The following is a 19222-nucleotide window of genomic DNA, read 5'->3' as shown; positions in this document are numbered from 1 at the left end:
GGTTATTAAATTAAAAGAAAATTTTAAAAATAAAACAAAACAAAACAAAAAAACAAAAAGAGGACACCTACCTAAAGCTCTACCTTGAAAACAAGAATATGGGGGCTGGGGATATGGCTCAGTGGCTAAGAGTGCTTACTGCCCTATCACAATTTTGAAGGCAAGTAACCAACTTAACATGGGTTTTTAAAAATATTTATTGGGGCTGGAGAGATGGCTCCATGATTAAGAGCACTGGCTGCCCTTGCATAAGACCAGGTTTCAAATCCCAGTGCCCACATGGCAGCTAACAACTGTCTGTAACTTTAGTTCCAGGGGATCTGATGCCTTCTTCTAACCTGTGTCGGGCATTGCACACATGACACAGATGCACTCACATACATGCAAACAATACACGCATACACATAAATAATATTTACTGGAACTGGAGAGATGGCTTAGCAGTTAAGAGCCCTGGCTGCTCTTGCAGAGGACTCAGATTCAGTTCCCAGAACCCACATTGGGGTTCATGACAATAGGTAACTCATGACAGTAGGTAACTCCAGGTTCAGGGGAATCTGATGCCCTCTTCTGACCTGTGGGCATTGCATGACACAGGTACACACACTTACATGCAGGCAATATATTCATACACCTAAAATAAAAATAAAACATTAAAAAATATGTATTTTCTATGTGTGAGTGTTTTGCCTGCATATATGTAAGTGCACCATGTGAAGGCAAGGAGCTCAAAAGATGTCAGACACCCTGAAACTGGAGTTAGTTTTTGCTGCCATGTAGGTGCTAGGAACTGAACCCTAGTCCTCTGCAAGACCAGCAAGTGCTCTTAATCACTTGAGCCATCTCAGCACAACCCCCCCCTTTAAAAAAAAACAAAACAAAAAACCAACGTTGATTTTAGCTGGGCATGGTGGCTCATGCCTTTAATACCAGCACTCGGGAAGTAGAGGCAAGTAGATCTTTGAGTTCAAGGCTGGCTGGGGCTACAGGGAGGAGACCCTGACTCAAAAAGACCAAGGGAAAAAAAAAAGATTTTAAGATGTGGGGATAGTACCAATTTCTGACTGAGGATGTGGCTCACGAGTACTTGCCCAGCATTTTTTTAAGACAGGGTTTCATGTAGCTGATGCTAGCCTTAAACTCCTGATCATCTTGCCCCCCCCTACCTCTAAAGTGCTGGGCTTATGTGTATGTGCCATTGTGCCTGACTCCTAAATTGTCTTGTTAAGAGGTAATGTTAGAAGAAAAACTTTTCAGAGTCACATTACCAGTGTTTATTATAGTAAAGAAACCTGGCTGGGCATGTAGCTCAGTGGACAGCATGTGCTCTGGTTTCTACCCCTAGAAAAAGAAAAGAAAAACTTTGAGATTGTGTATGTGTGTATGTGTATGTGTGTAAAAGGGTTATTTGTTAGCTAATACTTAAAACGTTTGGAATTTTATTTGATAATATATGTAGTATATACATTTTTTCAAATTAAAATTTATGTTTTAAGAAGCTGAGGCTCTAGCTCATTTGGTAGAGTGCTAGCATGCGCGAAGCCCTGGGCTCGATTTCCCAGTACCACATAATTGGGTTGTGGCTGCATATACCTCTAATTCCATCACTTTGGAAGTGAAGGCAGGAGAATCAGAAGTTCAAGGCCATCCTTAGCTTTATAGAGAGCTTGCAGTTAGCCTGGGCTAGAGACCCTGTTTCAGAAACAGCCAGATCGAGGACAGCCTGGTCTACATAGTAAGTACCAGGCCAGCTGGGGCTACAGGGAGACCCTGTCACAAATAACAAATAAATAAATAAATAAATAAATAAATAAATAAATAAATAAATAAATATCTGGGTGTGGTGATATGTACCTTTAATCCCAGAAGCAGGTGGATCTCTGTGGTTGGAGACTGGCCTAGTCTACATAGAGGTTTCCAGACCAGCCAGGATACATACTAAGACCCTCACTTCAAAAACAAAACAAGAAATTCAAAAAATTTTATATAAGTTTAATGTTTCCACTTGTCAGATACATGAATTTAATGATTTTGAGATTGTGTATTTCAAAAGTAGGACAGGGCCCTGGAGAGATGGCTCAGGTATTAAGAACACTGGGTGCTCTTGCAGAGGACCTAGGTTCGGATCCCAGCACCACATGGCAGCTAACAACCATCTGTAACACCGGTTCCAGGGGAATGAACACCTCCTTCTGACCTCTGTAGGCATTGTACCACATGGGTGCACTTACATACATTCAGGCAAGACACAAAAATAAATAAGATTTGTAAAAAAGCAGGGCAAGGATGGGGAGTTAGCATCAATGGAAGACTGCTTGGTTAGTTGTGTCAGGCCCTGGGTTCAATTCTCAGCACTGAAATAAATGAGAAATAAATCATGAGTAAAATTAATCTGAATCTTAAGATCTTCTGTATTTTAGCACAAGTTGCAGACTTAAAGGCTTTTTTTATCTTTTAAGTCGATTTTTGGATTGACTTCACATTAGACTATTAGTCCTAGAATTGTTTCCTTATCTGACCAGAAAATACAAAAATGCATATGAGTAGTTGAAGCTTTTCTCTTTCTTTGTTTTTTTTTTTTTTTTTTTTTTTTTTTGTGTTTTGGAAAGAGGGGCTTCCTGTTTTTTTTGGTCTTTTTGAAACAGGGTCTCCCTGTAGCCCCAGCTGGCCTGGAACTCAATATGTAGACCAGGCTGGCCTCCCTCTGCCTCTCAAGTGCTAGGACTACAGGTGTGCACCACCATGTCTGGCTTCTTTGAGCCTTTTAAAATTTTTCTGCCTATAATGAGGAACTCCTTAATAAAGCAGATGCATTCTGTGTATGTGAAAGTAATGCGTTCAGTTAGTGATTGCATTTGATGTACACTGGGTGCTCTGAGGTCATCCTGATCTAGGTATGTGGTGGCATGTCATACTTTATAAATGAATATCTGAAGTGCTTTTATATTACATTCTTCTGGAAGGAATCTGGTAGGTCAATTCAAAGGACTGTTAACATGTCTTATAATTTCATGTTTTGGCAGGTAAACCTAGCCTTTAAGCAACCTGGAAAGAGGCTAGAGCATCAAGGAATTAGAATTGAATTTGTAGGTCAAATTGGTGAGTTTTAAACTAGTACTACTTTTTTCTTTGATAACTGAAGAGGGTTGGATTTGGCAATTAAATAATTGAATTAAGAATTTAGCTTTATGGAAAGAAGGAGCTGATAACATGTAATAAAAGAGGACCTAGTATATTAAATCGTGTGCTTAATTGTATTTAAAGATACTTGATTTATTCTGCTTTTGGTATTAGATTCTATTACTAAAAATAAAGTTAGGTAAATTACCAGCCTTGAAAAATAATTGTCTCCCATCTGCCCTCATTCTTCACCAACTTCACTCAAAATTACCACCAGCTTCATCTCCATCCTTCATTTTCTAATAACTCATGCCATATGTCTCCTGGGCTAGTATGAACCTGTAACCAGACTTTGACCCATGCACAGAAAATCCTATGTTAAAAGGAGTAATTTCTTCTTGACTGAGATCAAATTGTGCGCATTTTCATATGTGTATTTCAGAGACATTTTTAGATAGCAGAAAGTTAGACTATAGAAATCTTTTGGTACTGAAGAGTCAGGAAAGAATGTGTGTCTCAGTTAATACTCTCTTCATAGCTAGAGTTAAAATCTACTGTACATTTTTTAGTTGAAATGGATTTATCTAATAAAGCTAATACAGAATTAGTCTTAAAGGGAAGAAGTTCAAATTACTGCTGGAAGTTGAAATTCATACTGGGAGAGGACTTAGTACATTAAAGGAATGAACTCATTTCTAATAGAAATTTTGCTCTACTTCTTGAATTTATTTATGCCTAAGTGGAACATGATGAGGATAATAAAATTCATATCATAGCTCTAAATTATTAAATTAGAAACTAATTCATGTAATTCTGTTTGGTAAAAATTTGTTTTGGTGATAGAAGTTTGAATTTTATTGAAATGGATATTAAATACAGTCTTTTTGCTGTTTTAAATTTCTTAGAACTTTTCAATGACAAGAGTAATACTCATGAATTTGTAAACCTAGTGAAAGAACTAGCCTTACCCGGAGAACTGACTCAGAGCAGAAGTTATGATTTTGAATTTATGCAAGTTGAAAAGCCATATGAGTCATACGTCGGTGCCAATGTCCGCTTGAGGTATGAATGTGTATTAGAAACTACTAGAAAGTCGTAATACTGCTGATGTCTTGTTTGAAATTGTAATTCTGGAAGGCTTGAGATTTAAAATATTTTTGGATATTTTATTTCATTTGGCTAATAATGATCTGAAATCATCGGGCTTTCTTATGTAGAGTCAATGAACGGTACTTAAGTTGTAGTTACACATTTCCCTTGTATGAATTACCATTTGAGTTACTTCAAATCTTTTGTTTACTAATGAATTTCATTTAGTATATGGTTAAGAAGTGGTAATAACTCAAAAGGCTGAGTTGTCCAAAATTACACAAGAAGCAAAGGGCAGAACTTAAGTAGGATCCGTTTTTTTTTAAAACATGCATTTATTTTGTGTGTGGGCATGCACGTGAGTGCGTGCGTGTAGGTCTGTAGGTCAGAGGACAACTTTCAGAAGTCGGGTCTCTCTTTCTACCACCTGGGTCCAGAAGTTTGGCAGCAAGTGCCTTCTTTACCCGCTGAGCTGTGTCACCAGTCCAGGATCCCAGTTTTCTAAATTCTCCGTCTAGTGTCCTTTCCCTTCGTACATCTTTGTGCAGGAGGCCATAGGTGCCTCCAAAACTAGGGTAATTGAATGCATCAGATCCAGGATCTTGCCTTTTCTGTTTAATCTGGTGTTATCCATTTGAGACTGGTTCAACAACACAGATGCCAAACATTAGTGCCTTGACTAGAGGATTAAAAAACAAAAAACAGTGATAGTAGAGAGTTCCTCAAGCAGGCTAATAGTCCTCCAAGTTCCTCTCAAAAATATTTATTCTTAAAAGTTGAAAGGTTTTTTTTTCTTGTTGGCATATTTTAAAACATTCGAAGGCTGGAAGTATAGCTCAGGTAGAGCACATACTTAGCCTGCATGTGGCCTTGGATTCACTTCCCAGCACACACACAAAAAAACACCCCGAACTAGGATTCCTTCGTAAATAAAGGAAGGAGAAGGCTGAGCTAACATTTGCTTGTTTAAAACACTTGAGTTTCTCACGGGTAATTTACTTGGTCCTCTCTTAACTTTGTAGGTATTTTCTTAAGGTGACAATCGTGAGGAGACTGACAGACTTAGTGAAGGAGTATGAACTGATTGTTCACCAGCTTGCTACCTATCCTGATGTTAACAACTCTATTAAGATGGAAGTGGGCATTGAAGATTGTCTGCATATAGAGTTTGAGTATAATAAATCAAAGTAAGTTCTGGAATTGGTTACTTTTACAACTCTGTGACCAAAGTGCCTGACAGAAACAATTTAAAGTAGGAAAGATTTGAGAACTGTGGGGCAGGGAAGGTATGGCGGCTCCTCAGCGGTGGGAACTTGGACTGACCATTCACGTGGCACAGACTCAGAGCAGACAACTTGGGCTGAAAACCAGGAGTCAGATTAAAGCCCTACCCCTGGTCATATAAGTGCCAACCAGGCCTCACTTCCTAAAGGCTCCACAGCTTTCAAAATAGCCCTCAAACTGGGGAATGAGAATTTGAAACATGAGCCTGTGGGAGACATTTCAGATTCAATCTATAACAACAGTACTTTTCCAAGATAAATATTCAGGGAAAATTTAAGCCCCCTTTAGGTCTTCATAAATTGATCAGCATAAGTATAGAATTAACAGTTCTGATGTTAACAGATTAACAAAATCTCTGAGCTAAAAGATATTTTAGGAGTTTGGCTTCCACATGAGGGCAAGTGTCTTTCACACTATATGTCTGTTGAGTCACTGCTTGACCACTTAGACTCTGGATTGCATCATCTCAGAAAGCAGATGGTCCCTGTAAAAGCTTATTAATGGGAATGTTATTTTATCCTCATCATTCTCTTTAATCAGAAATCTTTTTTAAGAAGATATGAAAGTGAGAGGAAATAAAAATATCATGTTATTTTTTGGTCTTTTTGAGACAGGGTCTCCCTGTAGCCTCAGTTGGCCTGGAACTCACTATGTAGACCAGGCGGGCCTTGAACTCACAGAGATCCGCCTGCCTCTGCCTCCCCGAGTCCTGGGATTAAAGGCATGTGCCACCACGCCCGGCTTAAAAATATCATGTAATTTTTATCTTTGCTACATAGCTGCTACTAATGAATGACCTCTTCCTGGGGTGAAAAGGGATGTATATATGCTTTTATGCATTGTACTTTTAGAAATTCTCTCATTTTTGTGTAATGCCTTTTCTAAATTTTATTATGAAAGATTTGAAATGTGCCAAGGTACATGACTAGTGTACTGAACAATGGAGTGAGTCTTCACACGCCTATGGTCTAGCTCAATTTTATTTTTATTGTTTGAGGAAGGGTCTCCTGTAGCCCCAGCTGGCCTGGAACTCACTATGTAAACCAGGCTGGCATTGAACGCACAGAGATCCGCCTGCCTCTGCCTCTCAAGGGCTGGGACTACAGGTTTGCGCCACCATGCCCAGCTTTATTTTATTTTTTAAAGAATACTTTGTTTTTATTTTATGTGTATGAGTGTATTGCCTGCATGTATGTAAGTGCACCCATGTTGTGCGATGCCCTCAGAGGTTAGAAGAGGGCTTTGGAGTCCCTGGAACTGGAGTTATGTTGTTAGCTGCCATATGGGTGCTGTGAACCAAACCAGTGTTTTCTGCAAGAGCAGCCAACGCTCCAAACTGCTGAGCCATCTCTCCAGCCCTTTTTTTAAAAAATTTTTGAGATGCCGGGCGTGGTGGTGCATGCCTTTAATCCCAGCACTCGGGAGGCAGAGGCAGGTGGATCTCTGTAAGTTTAAGACCAGCCTGGTCCACATAGTGAGTTCCAGGACAGCTGGGGCTACAGGGAGACCCTGTCTCAAAAAAGACAAAAAAGAAAGAAAAAAAAATTTTTTTGAGACAAAGTTTCGGTGTTAGCCCAGACTGGCTTAGAATTCATGATGCTCCTGCTTCAGCCTCCCAAATTGTGGGATTGCAGGTCTTCACCAACAACCACACTCAGTGTTGCAGTGCTTACTCACCCGTTGACAGATCTTTCCATCCCTACTAAGTGCCACACTTCCCATAGATTATTTTGAACCAAATTGCACACATAAAATTTTGTCCGTAAAATTAGGTATCATTAAAAATATAATGCCATCGTACCAAAAATATGACTAATTTCTTAATATCCTCATATATCTGGTCAGTATTCACATACTTTTCACATGCTTTGTTCAAATCAGCATCCAAAGGACATTTTCCAAAATAACTGCGTTTGGTTTTCTGACTCATGAATCTTTTAATTTTATAGATATTACTCATCTTTTTTTTTTTTTAAGTTTATTTGTTCAAGAAACAGTTGTGCTTTTTTACCCTCTTGTGCATGTTTTTCTGTTTGATGCTTTTTTTTTTTTTTTTTAGTTGTTACTCCCAAGTTTATATCACTGACATACATGCCTTCAGAATCTTTTGGGTTTTTGTTGTTTCAGGTTTTTTTTTGTTTTTTTATTTGTTTTTGTTTTTTAAGACAGGGTCTCATTCACTATGTAGCCCTGGCTGGCCTGGAACTTGCTATGTAGACCAGACACAGAAATCCACCTGCCTCCTGAGTGCTGGGATTAAAGGCATGCACCACTACATCTGTCCTTCAGATTCTTAAAATATATTGTTGAATCAGTTTGGAACCTAAAAAGTTGTCACTGAAGCCTTCCTTCAGACTTCTGTGTTAGTCTGTTCCTAGGATGTTATGTTGCTATCCAGTCCTGGGAGGAGGCTAAAAAACACTCCTGGGTATGGTAGAGAGTTTCAAGTTTATTACTGTGTTTCTAAGTTCCTGAGAATGGTTTAGTCATTAGATACTACCCAGCAAACTTGACCTGCGGCTGTTGCCTTCTTAATCTCTCTGTGTGGCTGCATGACAGGTGAGTTGCTTAGTTCTAGCACTTACAACATAATGGCATTGAACTCTTAGGTAGGGATTTTAGTGCTGAAAAATATATTAATGCAGTATGAAATACATTTCAAGCATAGAATCTCAACTTTCCATTCAGCCGAGTGGTTAAATGCTATGAAAACTGTAAGTAGGAGACAACAATTAATTGGGCAAATTGGGTTCCTCTGAGGCATATTTGATTGCCAAATATGATTCTGTATTTGCAACTGATTAATGCTATTTGAAAAGAGCAGTAGCAATATGAATAGTCAGAATGGTATTTAGTAGCTATTATCCTAAAGGTACCTATTAAAGCCTTTCATGACCTGTTCCACTCTTACTTGCTTTTGAGACTGGACTAGTACATGATGCATATTCTTTTCCAAATAGGTATCATTTAAAGGATGTGATTGTTGGAAAAATTTACTTCTTATTAGTAAGAATAAAAATACAACACATGGAGTTACAACTAATCAAAAAAGAGATCACAGGAATTGGTGAGTTGAAGAATATTTTTTAATTAAAATTCCTTATTAGTTTAAAGTTTAAAAACCTGAAAATGTTAAACACAAATTTGATATCCAGATTGGATATCAGCTTTGCTACTTAATAGTGTTGCTTGTAACTCGGTGTTATTATTTTATTTTTTAAAGTATTTATTATTTTTAATTTATGTGTATGAGTGCATTGCCTGCATATATTTTAAGTGCACTTGTGTTGTGCAGTGCCTGCAGAAGTCAGAAGAGGGAATTAGATTCCCCTGGATCTGGAGTTATGGACAATTGTTAGCTGCCATGTGGGTGCTAGGAGTTGAACCCAAATCCTCTGCAAGAGCAGCCAGTGCTTTTAACCACTGAGCCATCTCTCCAGCCCCTACCTCACTGCTTTTTAAACAATTCTTGAGCTGGATATAGTGGCACACATCACCTATAGGCTGAAACAAGAACATCAGTGGAACCTGGGTGTTTGAGAGCATCTTGGGTAATATCGACCTTGTTCCTTAAAATAATCTTATAATCAGTACTAAAAACATCTGAGATTTCTGCTTTTTTTTTGAGACAGTCTCCTGTAGGTCTGGCTAGCCTTGAACTTGCTACGCAATAGAGAACAACCTTGAACTCCTGATCAACCCACTTGCCTCCATCTCAAATGCTGGGATTGTAGGTGTACATCACCAAACTTGACTTTAAAACTTCATAATTATAAAAATTATGTTCTAGGCCAGGCATCATGGCACACACCTTTAATCCCAGCACTTGGAAGGCAGAGGCAGGTGGATCTCTGTGAGTTCTGGGTCAGCTGGGGCTACAGGGAGACCCTGTCTCAAAAAGAGAAAAAAAGTATGTTCTAATATATAGAGAGATTTCTGAGACAGGATTATTAAGTGAAAGCAACCTATACTCATCATCTGAAAGACTTTAATCTTTGTATATTTTATTATATACATGTGTATGTATATATTCATTCAGTTTGACATTTTTGTCTGTGCTAAAATGACCTCTCTGAGAGGACAGTTGGGAGTTGCAAAAAAACCCTCCGTGCAGTGGCTGCAGTGTGCACTGCCACTCTGTGCTTTAGCAGGTAATAGAATAGCAGAAGGAGCCATGTGAAGAGGACTCTGAGCTGCATGTACCTTTGGGGAGAAGGGAGGGAAGAACTCGGCTGAGTGATGAGTTTAAGGGTAGAGCAGGTAATAGAAAAGAATGACCTAACATTCTCACAAAAGGAGATAAAATAGCACTAAAATAATATAGTTGAAAACAGGACAGATTATAATTCTGGAAGTACTCAACGGCATTTGTGTTGTTATACTTAGGACCTAGCACCACAACAGAAACAGAAACAATCGCCAAATATGAAATAATGGATGGCGCACCAGTAAAAGGTAATGCAATTTCATTTTCATTTAGCTTTTGTTCTTTCTTTTTTTTGAGCTCAGTTTTGCTATGTAGCCCTGGCTAGCCCTAGAACTTACTATGTAGACATTACACTTATCTATTTGAGGGTTCAGGGGCATGTGTATGGGGAATGGTGCACTGGCATGCATGTGAAGGTCAGAAGACAACTTGTGGATGTTGGTACTCTGCTTCTACCATGTGGGGTCTGGGGACTGAACTTAGGTCAGCAGGCTTGGTGGCAAGTACCTTTACCCACTCAGCCTTCTCACCAGCCCTTCATTTACTTTTGTGTCTTATGAATGACAGTTGAATTTCAGTATTTTAGTGTGAAAGTATGAATTTGTAAAACTTTTTAAAAAAATATTTTATTATTTTTATGTGTATGAGTGTATTGTCTGCATGTATGTGAGCACACCCGTGTCGTGCAGTGCCGCGGAGATCAGAAGAGGGCGTCAGAATCCCCTGGAACTGGAGTTAAGGATGGTTTGTAGCCACCACATGGGTGCTGGGAATCGAACCTGGGTCCTCTGCAGAGCCGTCAGTGCTCTTAACCGCTGAGCCATCTCTCCAGCCCCTGTAAAACTTACGTTTTTTCTTTCAGCCCTGAGGGTTAAACCCAGCACCACCATTCATGCTAGGCAAACACTCTGTCACTGAGCAAAGAGCCAGCCATCTTTTTCCTTTTTTTTTTTTTTAATTTCATCATCATCATCATTAAATCTATGCATTTCAGTGCAAAGCCGAGTGCCATGGCATACATGTGGAGATCAGTGGACAACTTTCAGTAGTTGGTTGGTTTTTCTCCTTTTCCCGTGGGTTCCAGGGATTGAAATCAAGTCATCAGGCTTGCATGGCAAGTGCCTTTACCTGCTAAGCTCTCTCCCTGGCCCTTTAGGTTTTTTTTATACTGTTTTGTTTTTTTGAGGCAGGGCCTCTTTATGTAGCTCTGACTGGCCTAGAACTCATGACATAGATTAGGCTGGTGTGGAAGTCACAGAGATCTACGCACCTACACTTCTGAGTGCTGGTATTAAAGGTGTGCACCACTGCACATGGCATCAGCCCTTTACTTTAAATTTTCTCTCTGACTTCCCCTGGTAGTCCAGCTAGTCAGGCTGGTCTCAAACTTACTATGTAGCCAAGAATGACCTTGAACTCCTGATCGTCCTGCTTCCACCTCTGGGAGTGCTGGGATTACTGGCATGCACCACCATGTCCTATTCACTAAATATATCTTTACCATCAAGGCCAATGAAACCAGTATTAATTTTATGTTACTGGATTTTTCTTACTGTGGTGATAATTCAAAAAGGAGCTAATGTTAGTTAAGTGCCAATTTTAAATGGGACATGTAGTTTGGGGTGTCATAAAATTCCCTCCTATTCCTTGATTGGCTGTTTTCTATCTTTACAAATGAAACTGAAAGCCGGGCATGGCACGCCTGTACTCCCAGCACTTGGGAGGCAGAGGCAGGTGGATCTTTGTGAGTTCAAGGCCAGCCTGGTCTACATGGTGAGTTCCAGGACAGCTGGGGCTACAGGGAGACCCTGCTTCAAAAAGACAAAAAAAAAAAAAAAAACAACTTTCTAAAGGTCATAGCTGATCATTGCAGAGTTAAAGGTTGAACCAGGCCTTTCACACTCCCAGGCCCGTGCATATGTTCTTTTGTATTATGCAATATTAGTTTATAAAATTTCAGAGGCCACATATTTTTATGTATTGATTTTTAAAATATTTTTAAATTATTTTTATGTGCATGTGTGTATTGTCTGCATGTAGGTAAGTGCACCCATGTCGTGCAATGCCTGCAGAGGGCTGAAGAGGCTGTTGGATCCCCTGGGACTGGAGTTACGGACAGTTGTTAGCTGCCATGTGGGTGCTGGGATTTGAACCCGGGTCTTCTGCAAGAACAGCCAGTGTTCTTAACCACTGAGCCATTTGTCCAGCCCCTTATGTATTGATTTTAAGTGTGTGAAATGAAATCCTAGCATTTGGGTGACTGAAGTAGGATGACTACTGTGAGTTCAAGGCCAACTTGGGTTCTAGTGCTGAGATTGTCTCTAGAAACAAAAATTAAGTTAGATAACAGAGCTGGACAGATGGCTCATCAGGAGTGGGTAAAGGATCTACAGGGAGCCCCTAGGATCTGGGAAGAGAGAGACATTTCTTCAGTGTTTAGTCACTGGTAAGATGCCCATGCCCTGAACTCATTGATTGACACCTACCCCCCCCCAAAAAAACCAAACAAAAACATGAAAGTAGAAGGAGGGGCTGAGAAGAGGAAGGTGAGGCTTCAAGAGGGTTGGGAGGGGGTAAGGGAGGGTAGGAGAGGGTGAATTATGATATGACCAAAATACATTATAGACATGTATAAAAATATCAGTGAAATTCATTATGATGTGTTTTTTTAAAAGAGACTGTGCATGGCTAGGTATGGTGGTTCATGCATGTTAATTCCAGCATTTGGGAGGCGTAAGTAGGATTCAAGGCCAGTCTGGGCTACTTAGAAAGACCCTGTTTGAAAAAGAGGGAACAGAAGAGATAAAAAGAGGGAGGGAGGGAGGAGTATATGGTTGTCCTTAGGAAAATAGAAAGCATGAGAATCTCAGTACCTTTTTTTTTCTGGTATTGGAGATTGAACCTAGGGTTGTAAGCATGCTAGGCAAGTACTCTACTGCTGAGCTGTCTCCAGTTTAGCAGTCTGTGTTAAGAAAGGCATGTGTGTGTTCATGCTGTGCAGTGTGCATGTTGCTGTGTGTTCATGCAAATATATATACATGTGTGTTTGTGGAAGCCAGAAGTCAATTTTGGATGTTGTCCCTAAGGAGTACTGGCCAACCTTGTTTTTTGAGACAAGGTCTTCATTAGGGCCTGGGGCTTGCTGCCGAGTAGGTGAGCCCTTGGGATCGACCTGACCCCTTTCCCGGTGCTGAGATTACAAGTGCATGCCACCAGGCCTGGCCTTTTACAGGAGAACTGGGGACCAACCTCAAACCCACATGCTTGTGCAGCAAGCACTTTACCAGCTGAGCTATTTCCTGTGCCACTGTTATTATGTACATTTGTTGCTTTGGATGAGTTAGTAATAAAATTTATAAGACATGATGAAATTGTGATAAATTCATGAAAGCAAAAAATGCATTGCCTTATATATAACACTTACTGGCTGGCACTATTCTAATCCCTTTACATATTTTAAACGAACATAGTCCTACAGACTTCCCTCAAGATATGTCATTGGTACTGCATTTCACAGATGAGAAATGACAGAATGCTTAAGTCACACAGTTTAAGGACTCATGGCCTGACTCCAGAGCTCTGGCTCTAGAGCAGTGGCTCTCAACTAAGGGACAATGCCATGAGACATCTGACATTGTCCTGAGAAATTTTGTGCTGCCACACTTGGGGAATGCAGTGCCACTGATGTCTGGTGGTGTTAAGTGCATAGGACCTTCTCATAAACAGGAAATTAGCTGACCCATAATGCCAAGTGACAGAGAAAGCCCTTGTTATGCTGCATCTCGGGTAGAACTGAAGCATTGGTGTCCACTCTTCTGCTGAACCCTAAATTTGATGTGACTGTGTTTAATCATTTTTTAGAATTAAATGGAAATCGGTTTTCTTTCAGGTGAATCTATTCCAATAAGACTATTCCTTGCAGGATATGACCCAACTCCAACAATGAGAGATGTGAATAAAAAGTTTTCAGTAAGGTACTTTCTGAATCTAGTGCTTGTTGACGAGGAAGACAGAAGATACTTCAAGCAGCAGGTATGTCTTGTTCTGTCAGATCTGAAAACACCTAGAGAACATTCCCTTTCTAACCTGTATTGGACTGAGTAAGTGAGTCTCTTAAGTGTACTTGAAAGTGCTGGGTCTAATTAATAGAGATGTAAGGGAGAGGCCCCAGCTAGCCCACAGGACCCCGGGTGAGCTGCAGTTCATCATGCCTTTTATTTTCCCTAAATAAAAACACCTGCTGTTTTTATACTTTTTTAAATGTAATAGGCAGTAAAGAACAGAGAATGAAGTAAAAGTCAACAAAAATCCTACCACCACTGTAATTGGTTTTTCAGTCAAATTTAAGTTTGTTGGATTTTTTTTGGTGGTCCTGGGATGGAACTTAGGGCCTTGGGCATACTAGACAAACTGCTCCCACTCAGCTGTCTCCACCCCCATCCCAGTCTTGCACTCTTTTATACTCATTTTGAGAGATGGTCTCACTAAGCTGCCCAGGCTGGCCTGTACCCACTCTCTATCCATACATGCCTTGGTTTTTTCAGTCCTCCTGCCTCAGCCTCCTACATAGCTGGGCTCACACACATGTACCACCAGGCTCAGCATGTAAGACTGTCTTGATGTCTTTCTTTTATCAACATACATAGATCTCCATTGTTACCTTCTTCCTACTACCTCTGTCCATTATTGTGCCTCTCCCCACCCATTGAACCTAGGGCTCCCACATGCTAGGCAAGCACTTTACCTCCGAACTACATCCCCAGCCCTCAGCTGTTGCTTTTTTTTTTTTTTTTTTTTTTTTCTTTTTTTTTTTTTTTTTTTTTTTTTGTAGCCTTGGCTGTCCTGGAACTTGCTATGTAGGTCAGGCTGGCCCTGAACTCAAGAGATCCATCTGCTTCTGCCTCCAGAGTGCTGAAATTAAAGGCTGGAATCATGCCCGGCTCTATTTTTCCATTTTTGAGACAAGATCTTGCAGTATAGCCCAGGCTTATGTCAAATTCTCAATCCTCCTGCCTCAGCTTCCTAAGCGCTGAGATTATAGGCATAGTGTCTCCATACCTAGCTATCAGTTATTCTAATAGCTGTATTTGATAGATTTTGAGGATACCATTTTTCATTAACAGTTAAAAATACCGTTTAGATGACCTGTTTCTTATACTTTTTTATGTATAAAATATTTACCCTAAAACTTGTTATCATTTGAAAATAAAAGTCTTTGGTGAGTTTTAAGTGAAGGTTGTGATTAAAATGGTCTTCTGAAATATGAGTGGATATAAGGAGGCCTCCAGAGCCCAGTTAGAAATGATTCTGTGCTAATTGGGCATGGTGGCTCATGCCTATACTCTTAGCACTTGGAGACAGGATTACAGAGTTGGGGCTAGTCTAGGCTACACAGCAAGACTGCCTCAACAACAACAAAAACCCAGGCAGCCATGACTTGAAGTAGATTGTTAGGAATTTAGATGAGGAGAGGTCTCAGGGCTCAGTTAGATTTAGATAGGCAGAGCCACAGGGATTTGAAGATAGTATTGGGGAAGAAACAGGGCAAGTTTATTGGAGCGTATCAGAAGAGAATAAATAACTCAGTTTGGGAAAGAAGGTTGCTAGGGAGGAAATGGGGAGCATAGTATCAGTAAATTAGACTAAGGTTATGGGGAGCCCTGAATGTTTGGAGATTTATCCTGAGGTGCCAAGAACCATCAAAGAGCAGTCCAAGTGACACTTATAAAAACATGGGGACTGGCGAGATGGCTTAGTGAGTAAAAGCACTTGCTGCCAAGCATGAAGAGCTGAGTTCAGTCCCCAAAACCCACATGGTGGAAGGAGAACACCAACTCCCACACATCCTCTGGCTGCCTCTTCCACATGGCAATGGTACATGAATGCCTGCACATATACACACAGAAACACATCCAAAACAAATGGGAAAAAAAAAAAAAAAAAGACATGGCAGTACACACCTTTAATCCCAGCACTCAGGCTGGTGGATCTCTGGGTTTGAGACCAGCCTGGTCTACATAGGGAGTTCTAGCCCAGCCAGAGCTACATGGTAAGAACCTGTCTCAAAAAAAAATCCCTGACAACATAATAATAAATAAAAATGTGGTAGTGATGTGAAGGATAAATTAGCAATGGGTCTCACACAAAAGCTGTCCACCAGGAAGTATCTAAGTTCAGTATCTAAGGATAGGCAAGGGCTTGAGGTTGGGTGAAGGCCAATGGAACCACAGGGCAGAGCTTGGGAATTCTTTAAAAGTAACAGCTACAACTTGGTGCTCGATTCGGTTGTTGTGGTGTTGTGTATGGTCCTGGTGGAACAGAGAAGGACATCAAAAGTCCATTCAAATTGAAGGTGGGTCAGTCAGGAAAAGATGAAGGCTTTGGTAGGGAGGAATTTAATTTTGTTATGGCTAAAATCAAGTTGCAGTTAATATTTCCATGGTGAAAATTTAAGGGATAATGGGAAACTTAATTTGTTGGTGTCTGCTTTTTTTCCTAGGAGATCATCTTATGGAGAAAAGCTCCTGAAAAACTGAGGAAACAGAGAACGAACTTTCACCAGCGATTTGAATCTCCAGAATCGCAGGCATCACCTGAACAGCCTGAAATGTGAGCTGAATGGGAGAAAACAGTAAAGACAAAACTATAACCGTTGAGACTAAGTTCAGCAGGTTAAAGGTGGTTGCAGCGAAGAGGAAAAGGCCAAAAGTTCGTATCTGATAGTCTTCCTTTATCTTACAATGCTGCATTTATTTTAATTATTGTAATTCAATGTTCTTCATGTATATACATTTAAAAAAGTGCTTTCTTTGAAACACTGGAGGATTCTTAAGCTGCCTTTTTTTTTAAGCTGCACACTGATAAGCATTCAGGTGCATCAGCATACACATTAATTTTCATGTGCATAGGCTGGTATTTGTAGTTCTGCTTTCTTTTTGCATAATGTTGGAAATCCTTTTTTCATGCTAATGATTACCTCTTATTCTAATTCCCTATGTGCAAATAAGAAATATTTTGTGTTCAAATAAAATTTTAAAACCTGAGTGGCCCTTATATATCCTGCAAAAATTTAAACATGGCTTCTCAATGTTTTTGAGAATTACACTTATTTTTACACATGCATTTCGGAGATGAACATGATATGGTGCTGTGGGCTTCAGGATCTACCAGCTCATGGCTTCCTAAGTTTTATCTTCTTGGAAGTCTCTTGAGGTTCTTGAGGTAGACACAGCCCCCCACCCCACCCCCTGTGATTATGTGGCTTGTCCTGGTGGCCCACCATTAACCATTTGGTACTTGCACTCTGTGCCACCATACCTGTTCTGCAGTGTGGACTTGGCATACGTTAGCATTTTAGAACTTGTTAAACCTGTATGATTTTACATACTTTGAAATGTGTATATATTTTTAATTGAAGGAATGTTCTTGTCAGGAGTGCGCACCTATTCATTTGGGGTGGGAGGATCACGAGGGCCTTGGAGTGCATGTACTTACCAAGATACCTCATGTTAACCGGAACATTGGCTGGTTCAGACATTTAAACCTTTTTATTTTAGAACACTAAATTCAAGTCATTTGTTCAGTCCCTAAAAAAGGTTGCAGTGCTCTGTTGGTATACACGGGATCTGACTGCAGATACACTAATGTGGACCATGGGAGCCGAAGTGAAGCCTGCTGTGTGGAAAGTCCTTTCACTTTTGTACCGATATTTCTTAATACACTTCTGTGCAAGTTTTGTCAGTTAACCTTACTTTATGAGTAAGCTAAATAACCCAAATTACATTTCTTTAAATCTATTTTACTACTATGGCACTTTGATAAAATGGTCAGTAACCAACTCTTCGCTGGCTGAAGGTTCCATGTACCATGTACTGGAGCAGCTATTTTAAATGTGTATATCTACGAATGGTAATGTTTTTCTTCATGTAAGTGCCTGTTCAGAGTTTTAAAATTTTAAAATGCCAAATATTTTCATGGTCACTTGCATGTAGTAATTTAGAAAATATCAGATTTTGAAAACCAATTGTATTTAACCAGCCTCAAGTTGTGCAACTATGATGTATAATAAAGAATTTGAAACAGAAACTGATCTTGCAGTTTGATTAAAATGGCTTTATTCTCAAATCTGCTCATTGTTAGTATGTTGAGGGTAGGTGCTCAGTAGCGCAGGAAGTTAGTCATGACTGAGTTTTTATAAACAGTAACAGCTTCAGTTTAAAGTAGCTATATGATACTTTTAATTAGTTGGCTTAATGCTGCCATAAAAAATTCTTACTCCACTGGAGGCTTCTGTTGTGTAACTAGCTTAAAAAAATCAAATTCAGTATTTGGGAATTTGAGTTAAAAGCTGGCAAAAATGTAACAGTCAACTGTGTTAAGAGACAGTCTGTAGAGTGCAGTCAGTGTTCCCAGTCATGGCCACACCCAGATTGGGTGGCTTACCACTGCCTGTTAAGTCCAGCTCCAAGGATGCCTCTGACCTCTGTGGGCACTGGTACTCACATACACCAATACATAATTTAAAATACCTTTACAAAGAAGTTGTCTTTTTGTGTTGCTCAGCTGGCTGCACAGTCTTTGTGCTGTGCTTTCTACACTTTAAAAATATTTTAGGGGCTGGACAGATGGCTCAGTGGTTAAGAACACTGGCTCTTCTTACAGAAGACCCGGGTTTGAATCCCAGCACCCACATGACAGCTAACAGCTGTCCATAACTCCAGTCCCAGGGTTTCCGACAGCCTCTTCTGTCCTCGGCATTGCACGATATGGGTGCACTTACCTACATGCAGGCAATACACGCATACACATAAAATAAATTTAAAATATTTTATTTAGGTCTATGCATTTTAAATAATGTTCTGTCTTGGTATGTTCTGCTCAATACAATATTTGAATAAGTGGATGAACCTTATTTTCCTAAAGATTATAAAGTTTCTTCACACGGCCCTAGGTTCAGTTCCCAGCACTGTAAGAAAACAAAACAAAAAGCACCTTCCTTTAGGAAAAAATAACAGTCCAATATGCAATAAAATGATGCACAAGAATCCTATGAAGGGGCTGCAGAAATGGCTCAGTGGTTAAGAACACTGTGGTGCACTTACATGCAGGCACAAGACTCATACACAAAAAAAATTGGGAGCAGTTAAGAGCACTGACTGCTCTTGCAGATGACCCAGGTTTGAGTCCCAACACCCACATGGCAGCTACAAACTGTCCTTAACTCCAGTTCCAGGGGAATCTGAAACCCTCTTCTGACTTCTGCGGCATTGCACGACATGGGTACACTTACATGCAGGCAATATGCTCATACACATAAAAATAATAAATATTAGCCGGGCGTAGTGGCGCATGCCTTTAATCCCAGCACTTGGGAGGCAGAGGCAGGTGGATCTTTGTGAGTTTGAGGCCAGCCTGGTCTACATAGTGAGTTCCAGGACAGCTGGGGCTACAAGGAGACCCTGTCTCAAAAACAAACAAACAAATAATAATAATAATAAATATTTAAGGGATAGAGAGATGGCT

General features: G+C 40.0%; 1 protein-coding gene across 2 annotated transcripts in view; it reads left to right on the top strand.

Annotated features, from left to right (window-relative positions):
- Positions 1-17785, top strand: part of Vps26a (VPS26, retromer complex component A) — a 39107-nt gene extending 21322 nt beyond the window's left edge. The window contains exons 3-9 of one of the 2 annotated variants that reach the window (XM_029560967.1): positions 3024-3099; positions 4026-4182; positions 5232-5396; positions 8454-8560; positions 9880-9948; positions 13623-13732; positions 16200-17785. In XM_029560967.1, coding sequence (XP_029416827.1) covers positions 3024-3099; positions 4026-4182; positions 5232-5396; positions 8454-8560; positions 9880-9948; positions 13623-13732; positions 16200-16313 — 798 coding nt within the window. In that variant the 3' untranslated portion in view covers positions 16314-17785. Of the gene's footprint in view, positions 1-3023; positions 3100-4025; positions 4183-5231; positions 5397-8453; positions 8561-9879; positions 9949-13589; positions 13733-16199 lie in introns of both variants that reach the window. The other variant, XM_008827813.3, reaches the window with a different exon arrangement.
- Positions 17786-19222: the final 1437 nt, after the last annotated feature.

This window comes from Nannospalax galili, unplaced genomic scaffold (genome assembly GCF_000622305.1).
Source record: "Nannospalax galili isolate Female #2095 unplaced genomic scaffold, S.galili_v1.0 scaffold853, whole genome shotgun sequence".
In the NCBI taxonomy this organism is placed as follows: domain Eukaryota; kingdom Metazoa; phylum Chordata; class Mammalia; order Rodentia; family Spalacidae; genus Nannospalax; species Nannospalax galili.
This window is presented reverse-complemented; position numbering and strand designations above follow the sequence as displayed.